General features: G+C 38.3%; 1 protein-coding gene across 11 annotated transcripts in view; it reads left to right on the top strand.

Moving 5' to 3' along the window:
- The window catches only part of EYA1 (EYA transcriptional coactivator and phosphatase 1), a 372,737-nt gene that overhangs the window by 180,125 nt on the left and 174,693 nt on the right, over positions 1 to 17,919 (top strand). For 7 of the 11 annotated variants that reach the window (XM_070802666.1, XM_070802676.1, XM_070802669.1 and 4 more), the window contains 2 exons: positions 4,172 to 4,221; positions 5,801 to 5,919. The exons of 1 other annotated variant lie outside the window; for it this stretch is intronic. In XM_070802666.1, coding sequence (XP_070658767.1) covers positions 4,172 to 4,221; positions 5,801 to 5,919 — 169 coding nt within the window. Of the gene's footprint in view, positions 1 to 3,971; positions 4,222 to 5,800; positions 5,920 to 17,919 lie in introns of those variants that run through there. 3 more of the 11 variants (XM_070802673.1, XM_070802674.1, XM_070802670.1) reach the window with 2 other exon arrangements.

Genomic DNA, 17,919 nt, shown 5'->3' with positions numbered 1-17,919 from the left:
CAGAGTAGGTTTTATTTTAGGCGTGTGTGAGTTTTTTTGCCCACTGTTTGGGATTTGAAGATACGCACACAAGAAAAGTCATGTTTTTCTGCATTATCAAATATTTGATATTTGACTTTCTCGCAGCTTGAGTTCTCCTAAGGCCCAAAGTGTTCAGTAAGTGAGCAAACAGCCATGGATTTTCAATCCTGAAAATTCTTTGCGGTGACAGAGCAGCCTGATTGAGCCAGTGTTCAGTTTTAGAACAACTGTTCAGTTTTAGAATGGTAAAGGGAAGTCAACTGCTCTGGGTGTTTGATATAATAAATGATTTTCAAAGTTTCCTCTTGTATTTGGAAATTTATTTTGTAAAGAATATCTTCCAAAAAAAACTCACTTGCCATGGGAATAAACCCCTTCTTCCATTTAATCAGTCATCAAAGTATTATAGATACATTCAACATCTTAAATGCTAATTTTAAAAACAGTCCTTGAAGACTATAGGTAGAATCAGTCTTTTAAATATGTACTTGTTTTGTTTTCCTAGGAACTCTGTTTTGTCCTTTTCTTTAAACAAGATACTTTAAAAAGTGATACAGTATGTATCACTAGAAATCAGGAGTTTTAAAGCATTCATTTTATGGAGTCTTTGATAAAGAAGGAGATAAGTATTAACACTGAAAAGACATCTATCTGCCTTTTCTGAAAGTTCATTTCAATTTTAGGTTTAGACTTTTATTACATCATTGACACCATGGTAGGAAATATTGATTGAGGAACATTGTACCAAGAATATATTCTGATTTAAAAGCAGGTTTCTGCCTAAGGCACCTTTTTTTCCCCTCTATAAAATACATTCTGATTAGAAAATTGCCATTGTCTTTCAAATTTGGGAGTACTCACATTGATCTGTGGTTGGGCAAAACTAGTTTGCCTGCCAACTCTATTTATTTAGATAAGTTCAGTACTTTCACTTTGAAAATTTCTTTTGAGTTAAAAAAGTTTAAAATTATAGTCATCTTATAAAAATTGCTTCTAGCAAGCAAAAGAGCCAATGGAAAACCCATAATTTAGACAAGTACCTACATTTTATTTGCTCTCTGCTGTTGAGATTTAGAATCCCTTTCCATTTACAGTTTACTTTTCACAGAACATTATTAACTTTTTGGCTTCATACATGATCTTCTGTCAGATGCTTTTGATTTGTAATTTAGCAAAGTATAATAAACAGTGCAAAAGTCATGAATTTTGCTCTGCATCCTGAGCTCTGTGGTAGGGAAAAATGTGATAAAATGTGTACCTTAAGTCTTGTTTGATGATCTCTCAAAGCAAGTTTGCCTTCTGGAAATAATTTCTGGGGTTGAAGAGCATGGTATTAACAGATTTAATGTGGCTATTCAATGGATTGGCGAAGTACTATGTGAGGTTTAACAAAATGAGAGAGACAAATTGAACATCAACAAAAGTTACATCTGTGAAGAATTAGAAATTTAATTAGAAAAAAGGCAAACTTAAAAGACCTCATTAACTAATCAGAAGTCAAAGTTACTAGTTGAGGATTCTTGAATTGAAATTCTAAAAAGTTCTCTTTTTTTTTCCTCTCTGTATTTTCACAACTCTGTCAGTACGCTACTTGGGTATTCTCTACAAAGAGTTTTAAAAAGCATTAAAGTGAAATGACTTCATTGTAATCTAAGATGACCATTTATAATGTTATGGGAAATATTTTTACACTCCTAGGAGCATTTGAATTAAAAAATACCAGATTAGGAGGAGACAAGGAACATATTAGGTTTATGGATATAAAGCAGAGAACATGAGCTTACTCAATGCCTAACAGCATTTTTCTAAAAACCATGAAATATTTTTTTTCTCTTTTGAATGGAAAGGTGCCTAATTAATTATTTTTGCAGCACATTATGTTTTGAGACCTTGAAAACCCAGAACCTTCCAGAGATTTTGGCAAACATAAGAGAAAATCAGCGCCAATCAGAAATAGGTGTTCTTTTTAGATAAGTCATTACAAGACCATGTTTCCTTACTGTGCTGTAATCTTGTACTACACATAAAAAACTAAAAGCATGTGAAGTGTAGCATTTTGTAAACTGTAACTAATTTTGCTCACATCTGTGTCTAATTGTTGTCTGCATTCGCATTCTTGAGAGTAGATTTATTTTTCCTGGACCACGATGTGGATTCAGCTGACCAACCTAAGTGAGGATTAGTTGTTTTAAAGTTATTTTGATTAAAGAGTCATTTTTAAAAACAGTAACATACAACACATGGTTTAAATAATCCTTGAGACACAAAAGAATATCTGAAGTATACTTAATGAAATGAAGATCATGGATGTGGAATCAGAAGTTGTACAAAGTACAGTAAAGTCTAGCCAGCACACAAAAAAAGTATGTTGTGAAAATGCATTTGTTTTCAGTGAGAAAACGTGTTAGAGTAATTCCTATTTTGAAGCTCATTTTTTATTAACAGGTTTGACTTTGAAATTTAAATAGAATAGGTTAAACCTCAAATAAAAATATCAAACTTTGAAAGTATACAAGGAAACTAACATTATGTTTCTAAAATTATAGTATCTAGCCAGTGTTAAAATAGGAATGTATTTTAACGTGTAACAGAAAGGATGTTTTACATACTCTTTCACATAATTAAGCCAAGAGAGTTCTTAAAACTAAGTTAGTTCTCACCTATAATTTATTCCAGGTGTATAAAAATGGAAATGGGGGGAAAGGAAATTTATCCTTGAGGTATATCACTGTAGTTTCTAAATGGAAACATTTACTCTTGTGTGAGAAAATTTAACAAAAAATTGCAGAAGGCTGTTAGCATCAAATGACCTACCTTACAGGCATTCAAATACTTTTCATTGAATACGCAGGCATCTCTTTCAAATTATTTTGCATCCTGCACATATTCTCGAAAAGTAGACCTAGGAATTTCATGTAATATTAGACCAAGATATTTAGACTTTAATGATGCTTTTATTCCTGACAAAAGGTAGTACTACTTAATGTCATAAATCATAATTAAAAAATAACAGGACTCAATAGAAGATACTTGGTTGGATAACTTTTATGCCATTTGAGATGCTTCAGTTTTTTCATCTTTGCTCTGTAACCCTAATTGATGTCTGTTCCGGTTGAATGAAAATGCACATCAAAGATCTAGATTTCTGAGTTTAAAAGACGTTATGCAGAATGTTTTTTACCTCAGAGTCAGGCATTTGCCTGAGCTGGTGAGCCAGCAGCCCACCCTCACCTGAGTTTATCACCTTGCTGCCTCTGGAGGAAGAACAGTGACTAGCAAAGCCTGCAGGCTAAGTTAGTTGCTCAGTGAAAACCCAAATACAGATTCCTCTGGAGGCAAAAGAGACCAGAACTCTGGCCAACTGAGATACTGAACTGATTATTCCTCCGTTCTCTCTCCTGATTTAAAAGATGGAAAATTAAACAGAAAGCGAACTGCTCTGGCTATTTCACCAGGCAGGCATGGATTTCCCTTGAACTTAAACATTCGCTGAATTTTCGGTTTGCTTGGGTGAATGAGTGCAGGGCTCCATGATGATTAAGAACTTGCCTTGGGCCATTTGAGTCTGGCATTGCCTGCAAGTTGCCCAGAAGCCGTTTGGAGTAAACTGTTCAATGACAAATAGTAAATACAGGACAAAACCATCACCATGAGGAGAAACACTGTCTGGAGTCAAACTCATGGGCGGGAACTCTATTTCAGCTGGTGATAGCAGAAGATGAAAGATCTGAGGATGCTGGAGGGTTAATGCTTGAACTGCTGCTGTGAAACATGCTCATTTTGCTAATAGCTATCTTTTTTCAAGTACCTTTCCAAGCTGCCTGGGTAAGGCTGCTTTGCATGTTGATTGGGGGAGGGGTAATCCCGTTTGCAGCTGTCATAGGCCAGTGATGAATCACTATCCCGTCATTTGGCTGCCTCCCCCCTCCCACCCCCCCTTACAAGGGGAGGAGGAGGGTAGACCTGGAGGAGGAAACAACAGTGGAGACCTCAACTTAAAGACAATATGCCTTTCACCGCTGCAGAATCCTCCTTTTTCTCTTTTGGTTAAAAGAGAGCATTGTCGTCCTGAGCCATGTGCTCTGTATAATTAAGAGCTGACACTGAAGCAGAGTAACAACAGCTTCTAATTTTTTACCCCTGATCACAGGTGCAAACATCTCAAACCAGTTCAGATGTTGCTGTTTCCTCAAGTTGCAGGTAAGGATACTGTTGATATTTGACATTTGGGGAGATTACCTCTCTGTGACCCCCTATCTATTTTTGTCTAGTATTTCTTAATTATTTCTATTAATAGCCTTGGTTGGAAATTACTTAACTGTGTGTGTGTGTGTGTGTGTGTGTTTGTTTGTAAAAGGGGAAAAAAAAGTTAAATATGTAGAAAGGGAAGAGGAGCCTGGATTTGAAAATGATTAGGGGCTGTACTTTCTGGGGTTAGGAAAACTCTGAATGTGTATTGAGAATTAGGGGAGAAAAGTTGGATTTTAAGCCATTTCTCATTTGAATCCCAAAGACTTGGGGAAGTCAAAACTCACTTTAGAAGTAAAACAGTTCATGTTCTTCGTTATAAAAGCTGACATTTGCAGTCTTAAGTGCAACTTCCAAATTGACTAGCTTTTGTTGACCCGGTGGGGGTGAGGAGCAAACAGTCTTAGCTTCATACATGTAATATTAATCCCCCTCTTTTTTTTTTTTTTTTAAAGAAAAACATAAAGTTTAACATAAAGTGAATAGGCCTTAGACTTCCAAACACTTGGCTGGCAGAGAACAGAATGGTATCTAGATGTGTTTTTAGTCACTTTAAAGAAATGGTCTCCTCTCTCCATTAAGAAAAGGTGAAATAGAAATGGATGGTTCTGCAATTGTGAACATGAATAGGGGCTTCTATCCCCTATAGAGTAACTGCTGAGCCAAAGAACTTTCCGGGAGGATTTCGCTGTTTTGTGTTGTAAAAATGCCCAATTTGAGCAGGGCAGTGGCATTGTTCTGATTTCCCCAAGTAGGTGACAGCTGAGGTATCCTGAGTGCTCGTGTTCCTGGGCACTCACTGTGTGCCGGCCTGATCCCTCCTCACTTGGGCTGGCTGTATGTAATCCACAAAGCAAACAAGTGAGCCGACATCAGAATGTTTTAATGCTGCATTTGTTTCAAGGGAAACAGAGGAACAATTAAGCAGTTTGCCAGAGTAAACACATGGATCAGGGCTATCTCACTCCCTGTCATTGGACTATAGGCTTCAAGTGTTTTATTTGGTTTGGAGACCCATTAAATTACAATTGGGCGGTAAATTATAAGGGAGTTCCTAGTGCTAATTTATTAGATGAAAGAGATTCCATACAAAAGTGAAGTTTTTTTTTTTCGATTTTACACTTTCGTGTTTTAGAAAAATAACACCTTAGGGTGTTTTTTCCCCCCGTCTAAAAAGAAACGTAGGACAGTCTGTTTTCTTTGATAATAAAAACAGATGGAAACATCTCATTAGATCTTGGCACTTGATGAACTATTGAAGGAGAGAAAAAGAAATTTTTTTAAAAAAACCAAAAAACTCCATACAATATTTGGCTGGATAGGTATGGTCAGTGACAGCTTTTAATAGTCCACATTTTGAAAGGATGGCTGAAGTGAAAATATAAGAGGGACCTATTTGGAGTTGAAGAAAATAGATACAATAGGACTTTTGTGCGAATGTGTTTCAAAGGAGGTGTCAAGTCGTTAGCGCATTAAATAGTGGGGTTATGAATTTGGTACATCTGTCAAACGGAAGGCTTCTTGTCTTTAGGTCTATGGAAATGCAGGATCTAACCAGCCCGCATAGCTGTCTGAGTGGTAGTAGTGAATCCCCCAAACTCGATAACTCTCATATAAATAGTAATTCCATGACTCCCAATGGCACCGAAGGTGAGTGGCTGCCTTCTCACTGTTTACTTTGCACCTTGTTTCTTCATCACTGTACCCAGTGTTTCTAGGTGGTTATGATTTCGGTTGTCAAATCCGTGAAACTACTCTTCTAGTTCTTGTTTAGGTTCATGTGACTTACGAATCAGCATTCACCCCCACTGAGGGGCTGATGTTGCTGGGTTATTATACCATTCATAGACTGGTGTTATTTCAGGGAGATGCATATGCATATGCACAGTAGACGTGTATGTGTGCAGGACATTTATGCTTTGAGTGTATTTTTCCTTTTTGATTTTTCTTCACAGCACAGGAGCAATTGTAATTATTTTGCTCTATGAGCCATGAACATTTGAAATTATTTCCTTTATTTTACTTTCCCTTTGTTACTAAATATAACCAAATTTGCTTCAATGCAGCATTGGCCTGGAGTGTCGCTAAATATCAATAAAATAATTTGTGTGCCTAATATTCGTGTGACTTTCACTATTAAAATATAAAGAAGTAAAAGATACTTACTGTTTACAAATATACAACCTTATTTGGAAGATAATATGAAATTCATTTACTTTGTAAAGATTAAGTATATATTTCAAACATAGTACTGTTCAATGATTTCTGTATAATACATATGAATATGTATGTAAATTTTATGTAAGTAGAAATACCTACTTAAATGCATGTATACCTAAGTCTAAACATATAGGTAAAGCTATTCGTGTGTATCATTAGCTGGTGTGCATGTTTATTTAAGTACTATATTTTTAAAGCTTCATAGAAGGGCATGTTTTGTATTTATTTTTATTTTATTCTATTGAAAATTTTCTTCTTTGAAGGTGATATTTTTGCGTATTTATTCCTTATCAAGCTTTAGGACCTTAGAGCATAAGTTTCATTAGAAGTTCGATAGATTATCGATCGTAGAATTCCATGCATGAACCAAACCCTAATCATCATTTCTCAATCACCATGATGATCTTTAACCATAGTTCTTAAAAAACAAACAAAAAACCCCATGTCATAAAATTGTTTGTTTGATTCTGTATTCCAGTATGTGTGAGGAAAGCCTTTTAAAACTGATAATAATATGAAATTTCTGGTAAGAGATACAATACCAAAATCAGTTGTTTCTGATAGGAGTTAACTGGTAACTTTCATAGCGACAGTGATTGTTTTTACATGCAAGTAGTCTGTATTTTCCTTTTTGAGTAAATACCTTCACATTATGGAAAATGGTCTCTGTTAAAAGAAGAAACTTTGCTGACCTAGCCAAAAAGAAAAAAATCTCTGAAAAAGATTCATTTGTATGTGAAACTCTTCTCTGTCCATATCAATAGGCAATCAAAAAGAAATCTCAGTTATGTATAGGAAAGTCATTCTAGTGTTTAAGTAGATGTTATAGAGCAAATAAGATAAAAAGCCAGCAGTCCTTCCTTTCTCTCCTGGAATTTGGCTTCACGTGTGAGCATGGCAGCTGTTGCAGTATGGACTGCAGTCCAGACCACTGCAGGGCCCTGGACTGGCCTATCCCAGACCAGTGTCGGCGGGCAGGGCGACCACTAAGCGCAGTATCGGGGACCAGGGATGGAAAGCTTTACCAGTCATTCTCATCACTGCTGCTGCTGCTGCTGCTAAGTCGCTTCAGTCATGTCTGACTCTCTGCAACCCCACAGACGGCAGCCCACGAGGCTCCCCCGTCCCTGGGATTCTCCAGGCAAGAACACTGGAGTGGGTTGCCATTAAGACAATCGTCTAAAGTAACTTAAAGAACAAAGCTTTAAGTATGTTAAGTTGTTTTGCTTAAGGGAATAGACCAATACATATTGGTAGGAATAATTGTGAAATGATGAGAGTTAATTTTCTCATATATGAAGAATTAGGGGTAAAATGTTTTCATTTTGTCATCATTTTACTGGCAAATCATCTACAGAAGAAGAATCAGACAATATTAAAACAGAGTATGTGTTGGAAACTGCCTCTTGGATGGCTTTGTGTGAATGATGTGTGGTTGGTTTTTTAAGGGCATGTGAAATGATCATATTTCTGAATATTTACATTTAATAGCTTGATATCATGTTCATATTCAGCAATATGTAGTTCATCAAAGTTTTACATAGCTATAATAAATCAAAAATGAGAAAATATCTTAGATAGCCATGTAACCTGCCAAACCATCAGCCTGAGAGATACTTAGAAATTATTTCTTATCCAGAAAGAAACTCTTAATTTATCTTAGGCCTAAAAAAAAACCATTTCTAAGTCATATTTCAAACAAGTACCCAGTTACTCATCTGACTGGGCATTCTTTTTCTGGCATTCTTTTCTTGTTGCTGTTTTTATCATACCTGTATATTTACCTCTCATTTTCAGGCATTCTTCACTGGGGTACTTTGCAAGGGTTATGGTAGTTAGAAAGTGAGGTGAGAGGTATCGGTATAAATTATCCAGAGAATACATGAAGTTTTAGTCCATTGGCTGGGGTATTCGCTTTTAGTGCACAGTTTGAAAACATGGACCCAAACTTTCCCCACCATCTGTGTGACAGGCCTGTTTGGATACAAACAGCATCAGAAAGTTCTGGGTTATTATTAAGTTTGTGAATCAATTTATCATGCCACTTACATATTCCATAAGGCATGTGTGTCTTTCCCTTCAGTCACCACTAGAGGAGTTAAGCTTAAAATCAGTGAATTCAGTGTCTGCAAGCTTTCCTGGAATAGAATCTTTATAGATTTTCCTATCCGTTTGTTGAAATCTTATTTATTTCGAAACTAGCAATATTCACCAATGAATTAGTGGAATGGAAAAAAAAAAAAACCCACAAGAAATTCCTTAGCTTTTCAAAGAGTGTTTAAAATATCAGTCACCTCCCGTAAGTCCAGAATAGGTATTTCAGGCTCTCTAAAGTGATTTTATGGTAGTCCAGTTGCAATGCATCTCCTTAGTTAGGCTGACAAAACTTCCATTGACTTTACATAGTTGTTGACCCTAGCTCCACTTGGATAGGTTGTCTCCTTTCTCCAGAGCCTTTTTTTTTTTTAATTTCCTGCAACCACTTGTTCCTATTATGAGGCTAAGAAAACATGAAAATCTCCTGTCTCAAAAACCATAACTTCATCTGAAGAACAAATAAGAAGGGAATGGAGTGGCAAGGCAGAGAATATTAAGTTTCTTCTTAAGTCTGCTGCCAAATTATCATAAGACTCAGTGTTTGTAGGTTCTGTCCTCGCAGGCTAGTGCCTATTTTCATGGTTCATCTAAGGGATAAAGACACTGAGCTACAGCCTCAAACATTGTGCTTTTTTACTTCCTACTTGAAATGTTCTTTAGTGAGATTTCTTGCTTGAGTATTTCAGGTTTCAAAAGTTTCAAGCCTGCATGTTTGTAAATTCCAACCTCTCTGTGAATCGTTTTTGTGCAGTGAACTGTGGGTTTCACCCAGTTTATAAGTCTTTGAAATAGAAAGCATAAAGAGGCAAAAATATAACATAGCATAAATGGATGCTTGACTTGCATTCAGAAAAGCACTGTTGGGATAATTTGTTTCCAAAGGAATTAGTCAATATTTTAGATTACTGTTGTACAATTAAATCTTGACTTAGACTGATGGAATGGTTATGGTGGCTTTTCTTTTAACTGATTTTTTCCTAGTCTTTTGGTCTTCCGGGACAGAATGGGAAAGATATTTGTTATTAGATTATTAAAGAATAATTTTTAAGACCTGGGCTCTTGGGCGATGATGCTTCCGTCAGTTAAATACGAACATCTGATCTGAGAGGATTTCTAACGTACAGGTATATGTTCAGGTCTCTCTTTGGTAGAAGCTGCATGTTGATGTTTGTGTTGTGTAAATGTGAGAAGTAGTTGGGAAATGGTTCTTCAGAAGGACTTGGGGATCTAGAAGTAAAGGGATTTTTATTTACATACCTAATTAAGGCCTTGTTTGCAAAGCAGTGATTCTTCCATCTTTGTTTTTTCTGGCTGTCTTAAGACCATGGGAGCCTAAGATTGGTCAGTTCATGTATTGCTAGTGTGAGTGTTTATTTTTGGTTGTCTGGGGGTGAGGAGTGGGGAAGGGCAAAAAGGAGGTGTGAGCAGGCGGAACTAAAAGCTCTCAATCTGAGTTTTCTCAATTGTAAATTTAGATACAAACTCAAGAAGAGGCTAAACTTGTCTTAAAGCAGAGGAATTTGCCTTGAAGTGACATAAAATCAGATGCAGTTGGAATCTTTACTGCAAATAGGGTTTCAGGAATTCTGATGGTAATTTGAATAGTAATTTTGAATTGGTATATCAGATTTCCAAGATGATAAGAGATACGATCTCAAATTAGGTGGCTAAATTTTCTGCATTTTAAGATTGATTTAATTGTGTATTGCATATTTTAGGATGATAGGTTAATTCAGTTTTACAAATTTGTATTATCAGGAGTTTAAAGTTGATTTATCATTCCTACAAAGCTTAGAATGCAAATTATCTTGAATTTGTTTTCCTCACTGTAATTTTAGTTTCGTAAAGTACAGTTATATCCTACCAGAGTATTTTTAAGAAATCTTATTTATGAAAAATAAGGAAACTAGAATGAATGTGTATAAAATTATGGTTTGAGGCTACATTAAAAAAACTATATTTGTATATTTGTGGTCAAATATTCTGTTGTCAATAGAAAAATGGTAATCTAATTTTATTATTGTTTACATTCTGCACATGATTTAGTTTCTGGAAGATGAAGGGACGCTGTGAGTAAAGGAGCTTCTAAGTGACATTTTTAGAGTTTGTAGTCACAAAATTGGCCTCTTTTAAATTGTTCTTTAGCAAAAGCCATGAAAGGATGAAAAAAATAATTTAAGATTTAATATTTGCATATATAGTTATGGGAATAATTCTCACATACTGATTGATACTTAATAAAAATAATGGGTAATTTTTATAAATAACATTATTAGTCACTAAGCTGACCATTCTGTGATTCATTTCATTTATCTTCAGAGGATCCTTTGATCACCAACATGGTGGGTAGGACACTGGGTTTGAATCCCAGCTCCATTTGCTGGCTGTGTGAGCTCAGGTGTGTTTGCTTCTGTGTGTTTCAGTCTCCTCATCTGTATAATGGGGATAATAGCAGGTCTTACTTGCTGTGAGGATGATAAGTAAAACTTGTAACACACTAGTGACTTACTCAGAGAAGGCAATAACAACCCACTCCAGTACTCTTGCATGGAAAATCCCCTGGACGGAGGAACCTAGTAGGCTGCAGTCCATGGGGTCGCTAAGAGTCAGACATGACTGAGCGACTTCACTTTCACTTTTCACTTTCATGCATTGGAGAAGGAAATGGCAACCCACTCCAGTGTTCTTGCCTGGAGAATCCCAGGGATGGGGGAGCCTGGTGGGCTGTGGTCTATGGGGTTGCACAGAGTCAGACATGACTGAAGTGACTTAGCAGCAGCAGTGACTTACTAATGCTCTTCGAATTTCTAGACCACATGTAAATAATAACCCCTTCTAGAAGACATGAGTTTGATCCCTGGGTCAGGAAGATCCCCTGGAGAAGGAAATGGCAACGTACTTCAGTATTCTTGCCTGGGAAATCCCACGGACAGAGAAGCCTGGAGGGCTACAGTCCATGGGGTTGCAAAAGAGTTGGATACAGTTCACCAGAACGTTTGCTTGGTTAGTGAATATGTTGTTCAATAAAGTAATTGGTGAAAATGACAAGATGTCTTTCATTTTTTACTTAAAGTCAAATGAACTTTTTGGCCAACCCAATGTAAGAAAACTGAGTCTTAAAAGTTAGATGCCAAGTTGAAAGACACATGGTTTTTAATTGGTACAACTGGTATTTGAATCAAGTTCTGTTTGAGTCCAGACTCTAGGTTTTCAAATCAGTATATCACTTATGGGAGAGAGTATGTTATTCCCACCATCTGCCAATTGTTGTTCAGTTGCTATGTTGTGTCTGACTCTTTGCAACCCCATGGACCGCAGCACGTCGCTTCCCTGTCCTTCGCTATCTCCTGGCATTTGCTCAAGCTCATGTCTGTCGAGTTGGTGATGGTATCCAGTCATCTCATCATCTGTTGCCCTCTTTTCCTCCTGCCTTCAATCTTTCCCAGCATCAGGGTATTTTTCAATGTGTCAGCTCTTTGCCTCAGGTAACCAGAGTATTGGAGCTTTAGCTTCAACATCAGTCCTTCCAATGAATATTCAGGATTGATTTTCTTTAGGATTGCCTGCTTTGGTCTTGCAGTCCAAGGGACTCTCAAGAGTCTTCTCCAGCACCACAGTTCCCACCATCTGCCAGTACCTATTCTAATACCTTCATACCAAACATCGGTACCCCCACTGTCTTCATGACTGGAGACATTCTCTAGCAAACAACAGACCTATAAAAGGGCCAATGGCAAAGGCTGTGATGACGAAAGGACTTCATTTTAAGGACAACTCCCCAGGGAGTCCTACTCTGGTTTTTAAGTTCTTTTGTGCAAGAGTGTGTGAGACTCCTTCCTTCTGTTGGGTGCATATAGCATATTGCATCAATAGGTTCACTTCTAGGGATTGTCTCTTACTAGTTTTCAAAGCTTTAGACTTAATTATAATTCCACCAGCCGTCTGTCTCTGTTAAGCCTCCCTGGGATCAAACAGAGATGGGAAGTCATCTCTGCTTTTCATTATCATAGTCATTATATGCACATTTGGATTGAAACAGTATTACTGTGAAATTTAAAAAGTGGTTGCAGTTTTACTACTGCTCAGAAGTCTTTTGTGCCTCAGAAGATATTTGGACCTGGAGAAGGAAATGGCAGCCCACTCCAGTATTCTTGCCTGGAGAATCACATGGACAGAAGAGCCTAGCGGGCTGCTGTCCATGGGATCATAAAAAGTCGGACACGACTGAAGTGACTTAGCAGCAGCAGATATTTGGAAGTGGATAATACACTGGTCATATGTCTCTTGATTTTGAGAACCAGCTTATGGTAACCAAGCAAAACTCAAAGAAGCAGCTTAAAGGGCATTTGTTGGGGGCTCCATAGGAAGGGCAGTGACCAACGCCAGGAGATGGGACGTGCATGCCACGTTCTAAGAACAGGAGAGAGAATGACAGGGAGTAGAGGAGATCAAGTGGGAGGAATAAAGGGGGGGTGTTGTGTGTGGGGCTTACAGGTTAGCAAACGTACCCTGGTTGATTGTATATCACTAATTGTATCTTTAATATATGGGGACTCCAATACTGCCTGGAAAAGGCTCAGAGTTTCTAGGAGGCCAGGCTTCTTGACAAACTAATGACCTGAATATATACAGTTTTCATCTATTCCCAATACCTAATAGTTCTGGCTCACCTCTTCACTAGCTGGGCTGAAACTCGTAGGACCAGAAAGATGTATCTCCCTAAGGCCATCCTGTCTCTGGGAGAAACTTATGGTTTCCCCCAGAGAGATACGAAAATCTTTAGTGAATGCTAGTTATTTAGCCTAATTCTTATCCCTTTGATCATGGATTCTCTACTTTAAGTAATTACTAATTTCTGAGGGTGCCTGAAGACGTTGTGGGATGAGCAGTATATAGATAAAAGTGGTGTGGTTTTGTGTATGTGTGTGCTTATTCTTGGGCTTCCCAGGTGGATCTAATGGTAGGAGACATAAGAGACACAGGTTCGATCCCTGGGTCAGGAAGATCTCCTGGAGGAGGGCATGGCAGCCCACTCCTGTATTCTTGCCTAGAGAATCCCATGGACAGGGAAATCTGATGGGCTAACGTCCATAAGATTGCAGAGTTGGACGTGACTGAAGTGACTTAGAACACACATACACACACATGGTTATTCTCATCTTGCTTACTTAGGGTAAGGTCTAAGAGTAATTTATTTTCCTCCTTTTGCCTCTGAACATGTAATATAATAGAAAATTATGCAGATAATTGCAGATTTTCTATTTTCCCTTTTTCACTTTGGGTAGGAAAAAGTCATCTGTTACATAGCTATCCTCAAAGACTGCTAAATATTGCCTTTATTAAAAGAGGGCATAAATTTTGAGAAGCTAATCAAGGGTTTATGTTAAGTTTGAGAACCCCAAGTAGTTTATAACTAAACTCTTACTATGATTATGTATTTGGATGGCCAAAAAGTGTGTTTGAAACATGTTGGCCAACCTAATACAAAGTAGTTTGCTGGTCTTGCAGATTTTTCAGTCCTATTTCATGCTTCTGGTATCCTGTTACTCTGAAAAAAGGTGGGCAAACTCTATCATACACATTTCAAGGAGGTATTTAAAGTATTCCCTATAATACAAATCAGAGATTTTTTTCCCATAAAATTAATCTAAATCAAAATCTAAAATACTTCCCTATATTATCACTGTGTCTGTTACTCTAAGGGGACTTTTGTGTGGGAAGAATACTATTTTAGCAAAATAAGGACATTACTTTGCCAACAAAGGTCCTTCTAGTCAAGGCTATGGTTTTTCCTGTGGTCATGTATAGATGTGAGAGTTGGACTGTGAAGAAGGCTGAGTGCCAAAGAATTGATGCTTTTGAACTGTGGTGTTGGAGAAGACTCTTGAGAGTCCCTTGGACTGCAAGGAGATCCAACCAGTCCATTCTGAAGATCAGCCCTGGGATTTCTTTGGAAGGAATGATGCTGAAGCTGAAACTCCAGTACTTTGGCCACCTCATGCGAAGAGCTGACTCATTGGAAAAGACTCTGATGCTGGGAGGGATTGGGGGCAGGAGGAGAAGGGGACGACAGAGGATGAGATGGCTGGATGGCATCACTGACTCAATGGACGTGAGTCTGAGTGAACTCCGGGAGTTGGTGATGGACAGGGAGGCCTGGCATGCTGCGATTCATGGGGTCGCAAAGAGTTGGACACAACTGAGTGACTGAACTGGACTGATGGGCTGAAGAGACTAAGTTCTTACTAGCTATTTGAGCACAAACTGAGCACATCTTTCATTCCTTCTGCCTACCTTTTTTGTTTTACCCTCAAAAAGATTAGGAGAACTTCTTTGCACCTCATCTTAAAGAGTTTGTGGATTAGTCTATACAGCATAGTATCTGTGTTGGAAAAGAGATTGAACAGCATGTCAGGCTGATTTTAAAGCCTACATCCTTTATACTCAAAAAACACAGACTCCCCAGTAGCCTAAAAGCTTAGTGCTTACTGAAATACTTAAATTTGCCTTAAGATTTTTTGTTACCTTATCTAAGATTATTACCCAATAAAGAAACTACAGCTTCCATTTATTATATGTAGTTCACCTATTAGAGGCTCATGGGTCCTCAAAGGTAGGGATAGGCCTGTTTACTATTGTGTTCTCTGCAGCTGGCAGAAAGCTTAGTAGTGAATGAACAGTCAACATATATTTGTAATTGCATACTAATGCAAGTGAATGATTATAATCATTTGTTGTTCAGTTGCTAAATCGTGTCTGACTTGTTGTGACCCCATGGAACTGTAGCACACCAGGCTTCCCTGTCCTTCACCATCTCCCAGAGTTTGCCCAAATTAATTTCCATTGAGTCGCTGATGCCATCCAATCATCATGGTCCAACTCTCACATCCATACATGACTACTGGAGAAACCATAGCTTTGACTGTGTGGACCTTTGTCGGCAGTGTCTCTGCTTTTTACTCCATCTAGGTTTGTCATAGCTTTTCTTCCAAGGAGCAAGCGTCTTTTTTAATTTCATGGCTGTAGTCACCGTCTGCAGTGTTTTTGGAGCCCAAGAAAATAAAATCTGTCACTGTTTCCATTATTTCCCTATCTATTTGCCATGAAGTGATGGGCCTGGATGCCTTGATCATAGTTTTTTGAATGTTGAATTTTAAGCCAGCTTTTTCACTCTCCTCTTTTACTCTCATCAAGAGGCTCTTTAGTAGACCTACTAATTTTATTTACAAAGCATTAACAGGTTCCATAATTAGCTCAAGCCCAATTTTCAGATTTTTGAAAGTGATCATTTCACAGACCAATTCCTACAGTAGCCATAGGCTGTTTATACAGAGAACATCCTCAGTCAACATTGTTGCTGAGTTTGAATTTGTGCCATCATAACTGACTTGAGCCCCTTGGACTACAAGGAGATCAAACCAGTCAATGCTAAAGGAAATCAGTCCTGAATATTCATAGGAAGGACTGATGCTGAAGCTGAAACTCCAATACTTCGCTGCCACCTGATGCGAAGAATTGACTCCTTGGAAAAGACCCTGATGCTGGGAAAGATTGAAGACAGGAGGAGGAAGAGGATGACAGAGGATGAGATGGTTGGATGGCCTCACCGACTCGATGGACATGAGTTTGAGCAAGCTCCAGGAGTTGGTGATGGGTAGGGAAGCCTGGTGTGCCGCAGTCCATGGGGTCTCAAAGAGTCATACATGACTGAGTGGCTGAACTCAACTGACTTGCATTTGATATGTACTAATTGTTTCATAAATGGAAACTTCAACCTGGACTTAGTAGTATTTATCAATGATGAATCAACTTTCACATAGTCTAAGAAACAGCTGAATGATAAAAAGATCAAGCAGTTTGTACACTTAGGTTTAATATCTTTACATACATGGTAAGGAGTTATGATTAGAGGTCATTTTTAAGGTGAAAAAATTAGAGGGGCAAAGATATATACATACTGCAGTGAAAAGAATATGCATATTATATAAGAATATATCTCCTACTGTATATCCACCATTTCCTTGTTAATTCAAGAAATAGTTATTAACTGATTATGTCTAGAAATTTACCACATAGCACTCTAGCAAGGAGCAGTTCATAATCTCCTGTGATTTGCAGTCCTGTAGTCAGAGAAGGCAATAGCAACCCACTCCAGTACTCTTGCCTGGGAAATCCCATGGACGGAGGAGCCTGGTAGGCTGCAGTCCATGTGGTCGCTAAGAGTCGGACACGACTGAAGAACTTCACTTTCACTTTTCACTTTCATGCACTGGAGAAGGAAATGGCAACCCACTCCAGTGTTCTTGCCTGGAGAATCCCAGGGATGGGGGAGCCTGTTGGGCTGCCGTCTATGGGGTCACACAGAGTCAGACACGACTGAAGCGACTTAGCAGCAGCAGCAGCAGCAGCAGTCAGATGACCACCATACTTGATGATCAGGACTGTATTCTCCAGAGGATAAGGGATACCCAGCCATGACTGTGGTGATTGAGGATAGTGTCTGCACACTAGTAATGCTTAAACTGAATCTTGAAGGAGAGGTAGAGAAACACTGGATGCTGTGCCAGGAAGGAGCAAAGCCATTCCTAATCCCGGGGACTGTGTGTGGCAGGGGAGGTGAGACATATGGGTAGAGTGCACAGAGATGGGACTAAGACAGTCACCCAAGCAGATGATGAACAACCTACAACCTTATGTACCAAGTTCAGGAGTTTGAATTCAATCCTGAAAGAGTTGGATGACCCGAAGGCTTGCAAACAGGAGAGTACTGTGATTGAGTCTGTGTCTGAGAAATACACTTAGGTAGTATTTTGAAACTTTGATTCAACAGATGCTTTGTTGTTATTCAGTTTCTCAGTCATATGTGACTCTGAAACCCCATGGGCTGCTGCACACCAGGCCTCCCTGTCATTCACCATCTCTTGGAGTTTGCTCAGATTCATTTCCATTGAGTCAGTGATGCCATCCAATCATCTCATCCTCTGTCATCCCCTTCTCCTATCTTCAGCCTTTCTCTGCATCAGGGTCTTTTCCAGTGGGTGATAGGTAGGGAGAAAAGACTGCAGGTAAGGAGTTATGAGGGGCATTTTTATCTGAAATCGTGTACTTATTTATATATTACCATTTCAGCACAAATTGCTGATACTTGCCCTAAGGAAAGCAGAGAATGGATAATATAAAATATATATGTATATATGTAGCAAAGCAGTATTGCATGATAGTAAGGATGGATTTTGCAATCAGACTAACCTGGGCTTAAAATCTCAGTGTCATAATTCTGTAACTGACATACAGGTTTTGAAAGAGAGCAGAGGACTGGGGGAAGGCTCTGAA

The sequence above is a fragment of the Bos indicus genome, chromosome 14 (genome assembly GCF_029378745.1).
Source record: "Bos indicus isolate NIAB-ARS_2022 breed Sahiwal x Tharparkar chromosome 14, NIAB-ARS_B.indTharparkar_mat_pri_1.0, whole genome shotgun sequence".
Classification (NCBI taxonomy): Eukaryota; Metazoa; Chordata; class Mammalia; order Artiodactyla; family Bovidae; genus Bos; species Bos indicus.
Note: the sequence above shows the minus strand (reverse complement) of the source record. Positions and strands in the feature narration are given on the sequence as shown.